The sequence below is a fragment of the Uranotaenia lowii genome, chromosome 2, assembly GCF_029784155.1.
Source record: "Uranotaenia lowii strain MFRU-FL chromosome 2, ASM2978415v1, whole genome shotgun sequence".
NCBI lineage: Eukaryota > Metazoa > Arthropoda > Insecta > Diptera > Culicidae > Uranotaenia > Uranotaenia lowii.
In genome coordinates, this window is record NC_073692.1 from 402,966,428 (window position 1) to 402,981,409 (window position 14,982).

Sequence of the window (14,982 nt, forward strand, 5' to 3'; positions counted from 1 at the left end):
TTTTTTGTCATTTTTGTCATTTTTGTCATTTTTGTCATTTTTGTCATTTTTGTCATTTTTGTCATTTTTGTCATTTTTGTCATTTTTGTCATTTTTGTCATTTTTGTCATTTATGTCATTTTTGTCATTTTTGTCATTTTTGTCATTTTGTCATTTTTGTCATTTTTGTCATTTATGTCATTTTTGTCATTTTTGTCATTTTTGTCATTTTTGTCATTTTTGTCATTTTTGTCATTTTTGTCATTTTTGTCATTTTTGTCATTTTGTCATTTTTGTCATTTTTGTCATTTTGTCATTTTTGTCATTTTTGTCATTTTTGTCATTTTTGTCATTTTTGTCATTTTTGTCATTTTTGTCATTTTTGTCATTTTTGTCATTTTTGTCATTTTTGTCATTTTTGTCATTTTTGTCATTTTTGTCATTTTTGTCATTTTTGTCATTTTTGTCATTTTTGTCATTTTTGTCATTTTTGTCATTTTTGTCATTTTGTCATTTTTGTCATTTTTGTCATTTTTGTCATTTTTGTCATTTTTGTCATTTTTGTCATTTTTGTCATTTTTGTCATTTTTGTCATTTTTGTCATTTTTGTCATTTTTGTCATTTTTGTCATTTTGTCATTTTTGTCATTTTTGTCATTTTTGTCATTTTTGTCATTTTTGTCATTTTTGTCATTTTTGTCATTTTTGTCATTTTTGTCATTTTTGTCATTTTTGTCATTTTTGTCATTTTTGTCATTTTTGTCATTTTTGTCATTTTTGTCATTTTTGTCATTTTTGTCATTTTTGTCATTTTGTCATTTTTGTCATTTTTGTCATTTTTGTCATTTTTGTCATTTTTGTCATTTTTGTCATTTTTGTCATTTTTGTCATTTTTGTCATTTTTGTCATTTTTGTCATTTTTGTCATTTTTGTCATTTTTGTCATTTTTGTCATTTTTGTCATTTTTGTCATTTTTGTCATTTTTGTCATTTTTGTCATTTTTGTCATTTTTGTCATTTTTGTCATTTTTGTCATTTTTGTCATTTTTGTCATTTTTGTCATTTTTGTCATTTTTGTCATTTTTGTCATTTTTGTCATTTTTGTCATTTTTGTCATTTTTGTCATTTTGTCATTTTTGTCATTTTTGTCATTTTTGTCATTTTGTCATTTTTGTCATTTTTGTCATTTTTGTCATTTTTGTCATTTTTGTCATTTTTGTCATTTTTGTCATTTTGTCATTTTTGTCATTTTTGTCATTTTTGTCATTTTTGTCATTTTTGTCATTTTTGTCATTTTTGTCATTTTTGTCATTTTTGTCATTTTTGTCATTTTTGTCATTTTTGTCATTTTTGTCATTTTTGTTTTGTCATTTTTGTCATTTTTGTCATTTTTGTCATTTTTGTCATTTTTGTCATTTTTGTCATTTTTGTCATTTTTGTCATTTTTGTCATTTTTGTCATTTTTGTCATTTTTGTCATTTTTGTCATTTTTGTCATTTTTGTCATTTTTGTCATTTTTGTCATTTTTGTCATTTTGTCATTTTTGTCATTTTTGTCATTTTTGTCATTTTTGTCATTTTTGTCATTTTTGTCATTTTTGTCATTTTTGTCATTTTTGTCATTTTTGTCATTTTGTCATTTTTGTCATTTTTGTCATTTTTGTCATTTTTGTCATTTTTGTCATTTTTGTCATTTTTGTCATTTTTGTCATTTTTGTCATTTTTGTCATTTTTGTCATTTTTGTCATTTTTGTCATTTTTGTCATTTTTGTCATTTTTGTCATTTTTGTCATTTTTGTCATTTTTGTCATTTTTGTCATTTTTGTCATTTTTGTCATTTTTGTCATTTTTGTCATTTTTGTCATTTTTGTCATTTTTGTCATTTTTGTCATTTTTGTCATTTTTGTCATTTTTGTCATTTTTGTCATTTTTGTCATTTTTGTCATTTTGTCATTTTTGTCATTTTTGTCATTTTTGTCATTTTTGTCATTTTTGTCATTTTTGTCATTTTTGTCATTTTTGTCATTTTTGTCATTTTTGTCATTTTTGTCATTTTTGTCATTTTTGTCATTTTTGTCATTTTTGTCATTTTTGTCATTTTTGTCATTTTTGTCATTTTTGTCATTTTTGTCATTTTTGTCATTTTTGTCATTTTTGTCATTTTTGTCATTTTTGTCATTTTTGTCATTTTTGTCATTTTTGTCATTTTTGTCATTTTTGTCATTTTTGTCATTTTTGTCATTTTTGTCATTTTTGTCATTTTTGTCATTTTTGTCATTTTTGTCATTTTTGTCATTTTTGTCATTTTTGTCATTTTTGTCATTTTTGTCATTTTTGTCATTTTTGTCATTTTTGTCATTTTTGTCATTTTTGTCATTTTTGTCATTTTTGTCATTTTTGTCATTTTTGTCATTTTTGTCATTTTTGTCATTTTTGTCATTTTTTTCATTTTTGTCATTTTTGTCATTTTTGTCATTTTTGTCATTTTTGTCATTTTTGTCATTTTTGTCATTTTTGTCATTTTTGTCATTTTTGTCATTTTTGTCATTTTTGTCATTTTTGTCATTTTTGTCATTTTTGTCATTTTTGTCATTTTTGTCATTTTTGTCATTTTTGTCATTTTTGTCATTTTTGTCATTTTTGTCATTTTTGTCATTTTTGTCATTTTTGTCATTTTTGTCATTTTTGTCATTTTTGTCATTTTTGTCATTTTTGTCATTTTTGTCATTTTTGTCATTTTTGTCATTTTTGTCATTTTTGTCATTTTTGTCATTTTTGTCATTTTTGTCATTTTTGTCATTTTTGTCATTTTGTCATTTTTGTCATTTTTGTCATTTTTGTCATTTTTGTCATTTTTGTCATTTTTGTCATTTTTGTCATTTTTGTCATTTTTGTCATTTTTGTCATTTTTGTCATTTTTGTCATTTTTGTCATTTTTGTCATTTTTGTCATTTTTGTCATTTTTGTCATTTTTGTCATTTTTGTCATTTTTGTCATTTTTGTCATTTTTGTCATTTTTGTCATTTTTGTCATTTTTGTCATTTTTGTCATTTTTGTCATTTTTGTCATTTTTGTCATTTTTGTCATTTTTGTCATTTTTGTCATTTTTGTCATTTTTGTCATTTTTGTCATTTTTGTCATTTTTGTCATTTTTGTCATTTTTGTCATTTTTGTCATTTTTGTCATTTTTGTCATTTTTGTCATTTTTGTCATTTTTGTCATTTTTGTCATTTTTGTCATTTTTGTCATTTTTGTCATTTTTGTCATTTTTGTCATTTTTGTCATTTTTGTCATTTTTGTCATTTTTGTCATTTTTGTCATTTTTGTCATTTTTGTCATTTTTGTCATTTTTGTCATTTTTGTCATTTTTGTCATTTTTGTCATTTTTGTCATTTTTGTCATTTTTGTCATTTTTGTCATTTTTGTCATTTTTGTCATTTTTGTCATTTTTGTCATTTTTGTCATTTTTGTCATTTTTGTCATTTTTGTCATTTTTGTCATTTTTGTCATTTTTGTCATTTTTGTCATTTTTGTCATTTTTGTCATTTTTGTCATTTTTGTCATTTTTGTCATTTTTGTCATTTTTGTCATTTTTGTCATTTTTGTCATTTTTGTCATTTTTGTCATTTTTGTCATTTTTGTCATTTTTGTCATTTTTGTCATTTTTGTCATTTTTGTCATTTTGTCATTTTTGTCATTTTTGTCATTTTTGTCATTTTTGTCATTTTTGTCATTTTTGTCATTTTTGTCATTTTTGTCATTTTTGTCATTTTTGTCATTTTTGTCATTTTTGTCATTTTTGTCATTTTTGTCATTTTTGTCATTTTTGTCATTTTTGTCATTTTTGTCATTTTTGTCATTTTTGTCATTTTTGTCATTTTTGTCATTTTTGTCATTTTTGTCATTTTTGTCATTTTTGTCATTTTTGTCATTTTGTCATTTTTGTCATTTTTGTCATTTTTGTCATTTTTGTCATTTTTGTCATTTTTGTCATTTTTGTCATTTTTGTCATTTTTGTCATTTTTGTCATTTTTGTCATTTTTGTCATTTTTGTCATTTTTGTCATTTTTGTCATTTTTGTCATTTTTGTCATTTTTGTCATTTTTGTCATTTTTGTCATTTTTGTCATTTTTGTCATTTTTGTCGTTTTAGTCATTTTTGTCATTTTTGTCATTTTTGTCGTTTTAGTCATTTTTGTCATTTTTGTCATTTTTGTCATTTTTGTCATTTTTGTCATTTTTGTCATTTTTGTCATTTTTGTCATTTTTGTCATTTTTGTCATTTTTGTCATTTTTGTCATTTTTGTCATTTTTGTCATTTTTGTCATTTTTGTCATTTTTGTCATTTTTGTCATTTTTGTCATTTTTGTCATTTTTGTCATTTTGTCATTTTTGTCATTTTTGTCATTTTTGTCATTTTTGTCATTTTTGTCATTTTTGTCATTTTTGTCATTTTTGTCATTTTTGTCATTTTTGTCATTTTTGTCATTTTTGTCATTTTTGTCATTTTTGTCATTTTTGTCATTTTTGTCATTTTTGTCATTTTTGTCATTTTTGTCATTTTTGTCATTTTTGTCATTTTTGTCATTTTTGTCATTTTTGTCATTTTTGTCATTTTTGTCATTTTTGTCATTTTTGTCATTTTTGTCATTTTTGTCATTTTTGTCATTTTTGTCATTTTTGTCATTTTTGTCATTTTTGTCATTTTTGTCATTTTTGTCATTTTTGTCATTTTTGTCATTTTTGTCATTTTTGTCATTTTTGTCATTTTTGTCATTTTTGTCATTTTTGTCATTTTTGTCATTTTTGTCATTTTTGTCATTTTTGTCATTTTTGTCATTTTTGTCATTTTTGTCATTTTTGTCATTTTTGTCATTTTTGTCATTTTTGTCATTTTTGTCATTTTTGTCATTTTTGTCATTTTTGTCATTTTTGTCATTTTTGTCATTTTTGTCATTTTTGTCATTTTTGTCATTTTTGTCATTTTTGTCATTTTTGTCATTTTTGTCATTTTTGTCATTTTTGTCATTTTTGTCATTTTTGTCATTTTTGTCATTTTTGTCATTTTTGTCATTTTTGTCATTTTTGTCATTTTTGTCATTTTTGTCATTTTTGTCATTTTTGTCATTTTTGTCATTTTTGTCATTTTTGTCATTTTTGTCATTTTTGTCATTTTTGTCATTTTTGTCATTTTTGTCATTTTTGTCATTTTTGTCATTTTTGTCATTTTTGTCATTTTTGTCATTTTTGTCATTTTTGTCATTTTTGTCATTTTTGTTATTTTTGTCATTTTTGTCATTTTTGGCATTTTTGTCATTTTTGTCATTTTTGTCATTTTTGTCATTTTTGTCATTTTTGTCATTTTTGTCATTTTTGTCATATTTGTCATTTTTGTCATTTTTGTCATTTTTGTTATTTTTGTCATTTTTGTCATTTTTGTCATTTTTGTCATTTTTGTCATTTTTGTCATTTTTGTCATTTTTGTCATTTTTGTCATTTTTGTCATTTTTGTCATTTTTGTCATTTTTGTCATTTTTGTCATTTTTGTCATTTTTGTCATTTTTGTCATTTTTGTCATTTTTGTCATTTTTGTCATTTTTGTCATTTTTGTCATTTTTGTCATTTTTGTCATTTTTGTCATTTTTGTCATTTTTGTCATTTTTGTCATTTTTGTCATTTTTGTCATTTTTGTCATTTTTGTCATTTTTGTCATTTTTGTCATTTTTGTCATTTTTGTCATTTTTGTCATTTTTGTCATTTTTGTCATTTTTGTCATTTTTGTCATTTTTGTCATTTTTGTCATTTTTGTCATTTTTGTCATTTTTGTCATTTTTGTCATTTTTGTCATTTTTGTCATTTTTGTCATTTTTGTCATTTTTGTCATTTTTGTCATTTTTGTCATTTTTGTCATTTTTGTCATTTTTGTCATTTTTGTCATTTTTGTCATTTTTGTCATTTTTGTCATTTTTGTCATTTTTGTCATTTTTGTCATTTTTGTCATTTTTGTCATTTTTGTCATTTTTGTCATTTTTGTCATTTTTGTCATTTTTGTCGTTTTAGTCATTTTTGTCATTTTTGTCATTTTTGTGATTTTTGTCATTTTTGTCATTTTTGTCGTTTTAGTCATTTTTGTCATTTTTGTCATTTTTGTCATTTTTGTCATTTTTGTCATTTTTGTCATTTTTGTCATTTTTGTCATTTTTGTCATTTTTGTCATTTTTGTCATTTTTGTCATTTTTGTCATTTTTGTCATTTTTGTCATTTTTGTCATTTTTGTCATTTTTGTCATTTTTGTCATTTTTGTCATTTTTGTCATTTTTGTCATTTTTGTCATTTTTGTCATTTTTGTCATTTTTGTCATTTTTGTCATTTTTGTCATTTTTGTCATTTTTGTCATTTTTGTCATTTTTGTCATTTTTGTCATTTTTGTCATTTTGGTCATTTTTGTCATTTTTGTCATTTTTGTCATTTTTGTCATTTTTGTCATTTTTGTCATTTTTGTCATTTTTGTCATTTTTGTCATTTTTGTCATTTTTGTCATTTTTGTCATTTTTGTCATTTTTGTCATTTTTGTCATTTTTGTCATTTTTGTCATTTTTGTCATTTTTGTCATTTTTGTCATTTTTGTCATTTTTGTCATTTTTGTCATTTTTGTCATTTTTGTCATTTTTGTCATTTTTGTCATTTTTGTCATTTTTGTCATTTTTGTCATTTTTGTCATTTTTGTCATTTTTGTCATTTTTGTCATTTTTGTCATTTTTGTCATTTTTGTCATTTTTGTCATTTTTGTCATTTTTGTCATTTTTGTCATTTTTGTCATTTTTGTCATTTTTGTCATTTTTGTCATTTTTGTCATTTTTGTCATTTTTGTCATTTTTGTCATTTTTGTCATTTTTTTCATTTTTGTCATTTTTGTCATTTTTGTCATTTTTGTCATTTTTGTCATTTTTGTCATTTTTGTCATTTTTGTCATTTTTTTCATTTTTGTCATTTTTGTCATTTTTGTCATTTTTGTCATTTTTGTCATTTTTGTCATTTTTGTCATTTTTGTCATTTTTGTCATTTTTGTCATTTTTGTCATTTTTGTCATTTTTGTCATTTTTGTCATTTTTGTCATTTTTGTCTTTTTTTTCATTTTTGTAATTTTTGTCATTTTTGTCATTTTTGTCATTTTTGTCATTTTTGTCATTTTTGTCATTTTTGTCATTTTTGTCATTTTTGTCATTTTTGTCATTTTTGTCATTTTTGTCATTTTTGTCGTTTAAGTCATTTTTGTCATTTTTGTCATTTTTGTCATTTTTGTCATTTTTGTCATTTTTGTCATTTTTGTCATTTTTGTCATTTTTGTCATTTTTGTCATTTTTGTCATTTTTGTCATTTTTGTCATTTTTGTAATTTTTGTCATTTTTGTCATTTTTGTCATTTTTGTCATTTTTGTCATTTTTGTCATTTTTGTCATTTTTGTCATTTTTGTCATTTTTGTCATTTTTGTCATTTTTGTCATTTTTGTCATTTTTGTCATTTTTGTCATTTTTGTCATTTTTGTCATTTTTGTCATTTTTGTCATTTTTGTCATTTTTGTCATTTTTGTCATTTTTGTCATTTTTGTCATTTTTGTCATTTTTGTCATTTTTGTCATTTTTGTCATTTTTGTCATTTTTGTCATTTTTGTCATTTTTGGCATTTTTGTCATTTTTGTCATTTTTGTCATTTTTGTCATTTTTGTCATTTTTGTCATTTTTGTCATTTTTGTCATTTTTGTCATTTTTGTCATTTTTGTCATTTTTGTCATTTTTGTCATTTTTGTCATTTTTGTCATCTATGTCATTTTTGTCATTTTTGTCATTTTTGTCATTTTTGTCGTTTTAGTCATTTTTGTCATTTTTGTCATTTTTGTCATTTTTGTCATTTTTGTCATTTTTGTCATTTTTGTCATTTTTGTCATTTTTGTCATTTTTGTCATTTTTGTCATTTTTGTCATTTATGTCATTTTTGTCATTTTTGTCATTTTTGTCATTTTTGTCATTTTTGTCATTTTTGTCATTTTTGTCATTTTTGTCATTTTTGTCATTTTTGTCATTTTTGTCATTTTTGTCATTTTTGTCATTTTTGTCATTTTTGTCATTTTTGTCATTTTTGTCATTTTTGTCATTTTTGTCATTTTTGTCATTTTTGTCATTTTTGTCATTTTTGTCATTTTTGTCATTTTTGTCATTTTTGTCATTTTTGTCATTTTTGTCATTTTTGTCATTTTTGTCATTTTTGTCATTTTTGTCAATTTTGTCATTTTTGTCATTTTTGTCATTTTTGTCATTTTTGTCATTTTTGTCATTTTTGTCATTTTTGTCATTTTTGTCATTTTTGTCATTTTTGTCATTTTTGTCATTTTTGTCATTTTTGTCATTTTTGTCATTTTTGTCATTTTTGTCATTTTTGTCATTTTTGTCATTTTTGTCATTTTTGTCATTTTTGTCATTTTTGTCATTTTTGTCATTTTTGTCATTTTTGTCATTTTTGTCATTTTTGTCATTTTTGTCATTTTTGTCATTTTTGTCATTTTTGTCATTTTTGTCATTTTTGTCATTTTTGTCATTTTTGTCATTTTTGTCATTTTTGTCATTTTTGTCATTTTTGTAATTTTTGTCATTTTTGTCATTTTTGTCATTTTTGTCATTTTTGTCATTTTTGTCATTTTGTCATTTTTGTCATTTTTGTCATTTTTGTCATTTTTGTCATTTTTGTCATTTTTGTCATTTTTGTCATTTTTGTCATTTTTGTCATTTTTGTCATTTTTGTCATTTTTGTCATTTTTGTCATTTTTGTCATTTTTGTCATTTTTGTCATTTTTGTCATTTTTGTCATTTTTGTCATTTTTGTCATTTTTGTCATTTTTGTCATTTTTGTCATTTTTGTCATTTTTGTCATTTTTGTCATTTTTGTCATTTTTGTCATTTTTGTCATTTTTGTCATTTTTGTCATTTTTGTCATTTTTGTCATTTTTGTCATTTTTGTCATTTTTGTCATTTTTGTCATTTTTGTCATTTTTGTCATTTTTGTCATTTTTGTCATTTTTGTCATTTTTGCCATTTTTGTCATTTTTGTCATTTTTGTCATTTTTGTCATTTTTGTCATTTTTGTCATTTTTGTCATTTTTGTCATTTTTGTCATTTTTGTCATTTTTGTCATTTTTATCATTTTTGTCATTTTTGTCATTTTTGTCATTTTTGTCATTTTTGTCATTTTTGTCATTTTTGTCATTTTTGTCATTTTTGTCATTTTTGTCATGTTTGTCATTGTTATCTGTTATGTTGTTGTATTCCAGATTTTTTTTTCAACTTGAAGAAATTTCCATAGTTATCTGAAATAATATTCCTATACAAGCCGTTATAATGCATATTATGATAGTGAGTAAACTTATCATGGATCGACGCATTCCGATTGAAGTGAATAGATATGTATATCAATTACTGTCATCGCAATCGAACCCGCGGAAAGCCCTAGGACTTAATCCACTTTTCCCATCGATCCGGAATAATATACATGTATTAATAATAACAACCACAATGCTGTGTCCATCCATCAGTGATCGAATACGTCAGGATTGAATGAAGCTCGCCAGCTCAAGCAACATCTCAATCCCAACACGATAGTGGACAGCAAACTCAGCCGCCCCTGCTAACGTTCCGGATTGAGTTGAGCCACACAAATTCGGAATGCCTACCCAAAATGGGCTCTGTCGTCGGCTGTGCTGTGTTGCGGAAAATCCATTAACGACTGTCCTTTATTCCGCCTATTTCCAGTTGAATATTGGTTTATTTCGATATGTCAATTTAAATGCTCACTTGTCAACGAGCGGCTGCTGCTGTCCGAAATGGGTGTTAGGGTGGGTCTAGGGCTTGGAAGTTTTGATTGTAATGTTTAATGGCATTGCAGCGAGATGAATTCTGAGGAAGAAATTTCAGTCTTCGTGAAATAAATATAGATGGAAAGCGGCGCCCGCAGCCCCACTTCACAATTAGCCTGGAGTGCCTTGGGTGTTTATACACCTAAGCGAGCATAGTTGCTTTTCATTATCAGTCAGTATCAACGAAAGATTCGATACCTCATCGATTTTAGTGCCAAGAAGCATATAAAGCGAGACGAGAGAGACTTCGGAAGAAGCGCAGAATTTCCCGGCGATGACAATGATGGTCAAAATTCCGGCACACCATTTGGAATTTTCAAATTCCTGAGGCTTCTATTTGGATTGAATGTGTCAACGGAGTTATTCTAAAAGTTAAAGGAACTCTTTTCCCGCGATCTTGAGGGCGTAATATTGACGACATCTTGATTTTTGGACGAACACGACCAAAGATGGAAAGCAGTTTTAAGTCGATCTGTAGAAATCATCGCAAAGTTTAACCCAAAGAAAATCCATCTGAGATACATGGGCCACCTTTTTTCGGCAAAAGTTATGGAAGCAGATTCAGACCGCATAAAAGCAATAGTGAATATGGACATGCCAAGCAACACAACGTTGATCTGTACAACCCTCAAAGTACTCTGCAAAGTGATTCTGAACAGGATCCAGGATAAAATCGACGCTACACTCCGACGGCAACAAGCTGGATTCCGATCCGGACCATCATGTATGGACCACATCACAACGCTACGAATCATACTGGAACAAATCAACGAGTTCCAGAACTCTCCTTTGCTGGTGTTCGTTGATTTCGAAAAAGCACTTGATCGACTCAACCACGAAAACATCTCGGTGGCTCTAAGGCGACGAGAAGTCCCAGAGAAACAAGTCCATATCATCGAAGCACAATACGAGGCATTTTCGTGCAAGGACGGTGTCTAGTCCGAACCAATCCCGGTAACTGCTGGAGTGACACAAGGATGTATCTTATCACCGCTACTTTTTCTAATCGTAATGGATGAAGTTCTGACTGGATCGATATTCTGTGCACCGAACCGAGGATTGCCGTGGAATCCTTCAATAATGGAGCAACTGAACGACCTTGACCTGGCTGATGATATTGTTTTGCTCGCCCAAACACAACCGGATATACAGAGCAAACTCGACGACCTCACCGAAAGTTCCAAGGCAGCAGGTCTCAAAGTCAATGTCGGATAGACCAAGTCGATGGAGATCAACACAGGAGATCCCGCCAGTTTCATGGTAGCTGGGCAACAAGTTGAGAAAGTGGAGTGCTTCCAGTATCTTGGTAGCCAGATAACGCCTGATGGTGGAAAAGTAAAGACAGCGAAACATCGAATCGTATTTCTGTACGGATGCGAAACTTGGTGCACATATGCGGTAACGACGCGAAATCTGCAAGATTTGCAGAGAGGCGCTAGATTGGAATCCAGAAGGACATCGAAGAAGAGGCAGACCCAGAAACTCGTGGTGGCGAAGCCTAGCCGCTGAAATCCAAACTGTCGACGAGAATCTTGACTGGGATGAGGTGAAGACGCTGGCTCCGGATCGTCAACAGTGGAGGTCTTTTACCACAACCCTATGCACAGCGGTTCAAGGGGAGAGTAAAATATTTTAGAAGTTTTCTTCCTCGTCTGGCGGAGATTACAGCACCATTAAGAGAACTTCTCAAGAACGACACAGAACTACAGTACCAGTTTTGAGCGTTTTTGACAAGCAAAAATAAATCGTGATTCGAGCAGATGTACGAAGTGTAACTTAGCATGTTTGCTGCACGATAGAAAACCTGTTGCGTACAGTTCAAGAAGTCTTTCAACGTGTTTCGTTTTGGCAGTACATTAAAGAACAACGGAAAGAATCGGGCTTACCGTCCTACATGTTTTTGGAAGACAAGTCGGCGACCTTGGACCTTGATATTTGTAACCTCCTCGCTGAAAAATTCCGTAGTACTTTTGATTCAGGTTCAATATCCACGGACCAGTTGACTATGGCGGCTAGTAACGTCCCACGTCAGAGCACTTCCTTTCATCACATCGTAATCGATGACGATACCATCTTGAAGGCGACTGCTAAGCTGAAATCCAGTGTTTCTGCAGGTCCGGATGGCATTCCAGCGACTTTTCTAGAACGCTATATATCACGTATGCTGACTCCTATAAAACGAATCTTCCAATCATCACTCACGAAATCCACGTTCCCTTCGATTTGGAAAGAGGCTTACATGTTTCCGGTCTACAAAAAAGGTGACAGGAGGAACGTTAACAATTATCGTGGTATTTGAGCTGTTTGAGCTGGTTGTATTAGATCCATTTTTCTCGTATTGCAATTTTTATTTCTCTAACGAACAACATGGATTCATGCCCAAACACTCTACGACAACAAACCTGTTGACGTTCACATCTTCCGTGCAAGACAGTTTTGCCATGGGATCTCAAACGTAATCTACACCGACCTGACCGCAGCTTTCGACAAGGTAAACCACAAAATAGCCATAGCCGAACTAGATCGTATCAGTATTCGTGGCTCTTTACTGGAATGGTTCCATAGCTACCTGGTAGGACGGAAACTTATTGTACGATCAGGTGAATCATTTTCCAATCAATTCCCTGCCTCTTCTGGAGTACCTCAAGGGAGCCACCTAGGACCCATCATATTCCTGATCTACTTCAACGACGTGCTTTTGTTTCTCTATGGACCAAAACTGGCGTATTCCGACGACTTGAAATTGTTTCAATCCATCAACAACCCCGAAGATGTCAACGTCTTGCAGAGCCAGTTTAACATCTTCGCCGCCTGGTGTGATGTCAATTGCCTTCTCTTGAATCGCAACAAATGCACGGTAATTTCGTTTTCACGCAAGCGGCTACCGCTATCGGCTGATTATTTTCTTGGACATGAGGCAATTGCACGAGTTGAGCATGTGAAGGACCTTGGTGTGATCCTGGACGAACGGCTGGATTTCAAGATCCACACAAACTACATCGTCGATAAAGCTTCCAGATGCCTGGGTCTTTTATTCCGCATGACAAAAGACTTTAAGGATATTTATTGTCTCAAGAGTCTTTACTGCAGCTTGGTTCGATCGTCCCTCGAATATGCCTCGGCTGTATGGTGCCCCTACTACCAAAATGGCTCGGAGCGTATCGAGGCCATCCAGAGGCGTTTTTTGCGCTTCGCTCTCCGGAACCTGAACTGGCAAGACCCGTTCCGACTCCCCAGCTACGAAAGCCGCTGCCGCCTTATCGACATCGACACGCTGCAGGCCCGCCGGACCGCAACACGGGCCTCTATTGTTGCCGATCTGCTTTTGTCTAGAACCGACTGCCCTGCACTGCTAAAAGCACCCCAACTCAGCGTGCGATCCCGAGGCTCGAGGAATCGTAAACTTCAGCTCTTTGCTCCTCTCCGACAGAATAACTACGGAGCTAATACAGCGATAATTGGTGCAATAAGGACGTTTAACCGCTTCTCCGATCATTTTGATTTTGATGTTTCGAGGAAATTATTCCGAAGAAGAATCCTTAGTGCTTTAAGTATAGTATAGGGTAAATTCCGTGTAATTGTAGTTTGCCTTTAATTCTTAACCTATCATTTGGATCAATATGTGATCTGTTGATGAAAATAAACAAATAACAAATAACAAGATAATGCGCATATGGAGGAGAAGTTTTTGGCCGTGTTGTTCGCTTGTAAAAAGTATCACCATTATATCTATGAAAGAGAGATGTAAAGGTACAGTACTGACCACAAACCGTTAGTGTCGTTGATGGATAAACCGATATCCAAAATACAAAATTCCTTCGGAGGAAAGAAACCCGCCCAGCCTTGATCACGTGGTGCATACGATCAATACATCAGATGAAAAGTTGGAGGAATTCCAAAACGAGACGAAGAATTATCCCTTTATTTCAAAGTGGCGGCAGCTCTACCAAAATGAATGGCCTAACGATCGTTCGTACTGACAATCGAAGGAAAAGCTTTATGAAGACAGAGGATTACTTTTTTGCGAATCTTCGTTCGTAGTAGTATGTGACGACAAATGTTGGATTTGCTGCATGAGACGCATGGGAGCATTTCAAAAACGAAAAAATGAGTAGCGACGATATCCTATGTGGGATAAAAAAAGTGGCCATGATACCCAATACTCCCCTACAATTGAACAGTTTTTAAAGTTTATTAACAAATTTGGATGTAAACATTTAAAAGTTAGTAAAGTTGGTTCCATTCAGAACTGAAACAAACTTTTGCTCATATTGTGGCGCTCCTGGTGGACGGATTTGGAAGTTTTTGGCGCCCACATATCGAGAATTTTGTCAGCTTCACGTACACGGACAGAAAAAACAACCCATTCTAGGTACTTTTGGCGTAAATCGCAACTTCAGTCACTGTTCGAGCCCAAGAGTAAACATCGAACACAGTTGTACCGGATAAGTTCTTCAATAACGATCCGCCAACTGTAACGTTGATAAAGTCGCGAATGCCATAAAGATGGTAAAACGACTATAATCGAAACAAAAAAAAAAAAAAAAAACTTCAGTCACTGATGATCAGTGCAGGAACTTACTAGTAGGTTAAAACACAACAACCTAAAAGTAGGTAGTTGCGCTTAAAGGTACCAGTGGGTAAAAATTATGTTCTTAAGAATTTTACGAAAATAAAGCAGAAAAATTGGAAAATCGTAGAAAAAATAATGTTTACATATGGTTTTCTACCTGTTTTCAAGCTTCTCAACCAGAGATAAAAAATGTCCATAAAGTTTTGTCAGTTCAAAGGTGAGTTTATTTAAAGCTATTTCGAAAATCCATTGTGGTCTGCTTCTAGGCTAGCTAAACAGCTGAAATTTCCCAAAAACACCGTATGGCGCATTATCAAACGGCATAAGGAAACATTGACGACTATTCGGAAGCCTCAAGTCAATCATCGGAGTGGAACTGTCGACCGGAAACTGCGTGGTAAGATTTTGAAGAAGATTAAGAGGAATTCCAATCTGTCGGACCGTGATTTGGCCAGAAAATTCGGTGCTGCCCATAGTACCGTGAAGGAAGTTCAACTCCGGGAAGGAATCAGGTCGTATCGAGCTAGCAA

At 30.3% G+C, this 14,982-nt stretch overlaps 1 protein-coding gene across 1 annotated transcript in view; it reads left to right on the top strand.

Moving 5' to 3' along the window:
* Positions 1–12,178, top strand: part of LOC129743344 (uncharacterized) — a 27,244-nt gene extending 15,066 nt beyond the window's left edge. The window contains exon 2 of the mRNA XM_055735326.1: positions 11,732–12,178. Within this exon, the coding sequence (XP_055591301.1) occupies positions 11,732–12,178 (447 nt within the window). The remainder of the gene's footprint in view (positions 1–11,731) is intronic.
* Positions 12,179–14,982: the final 2,804 nt, after the last annotated feature.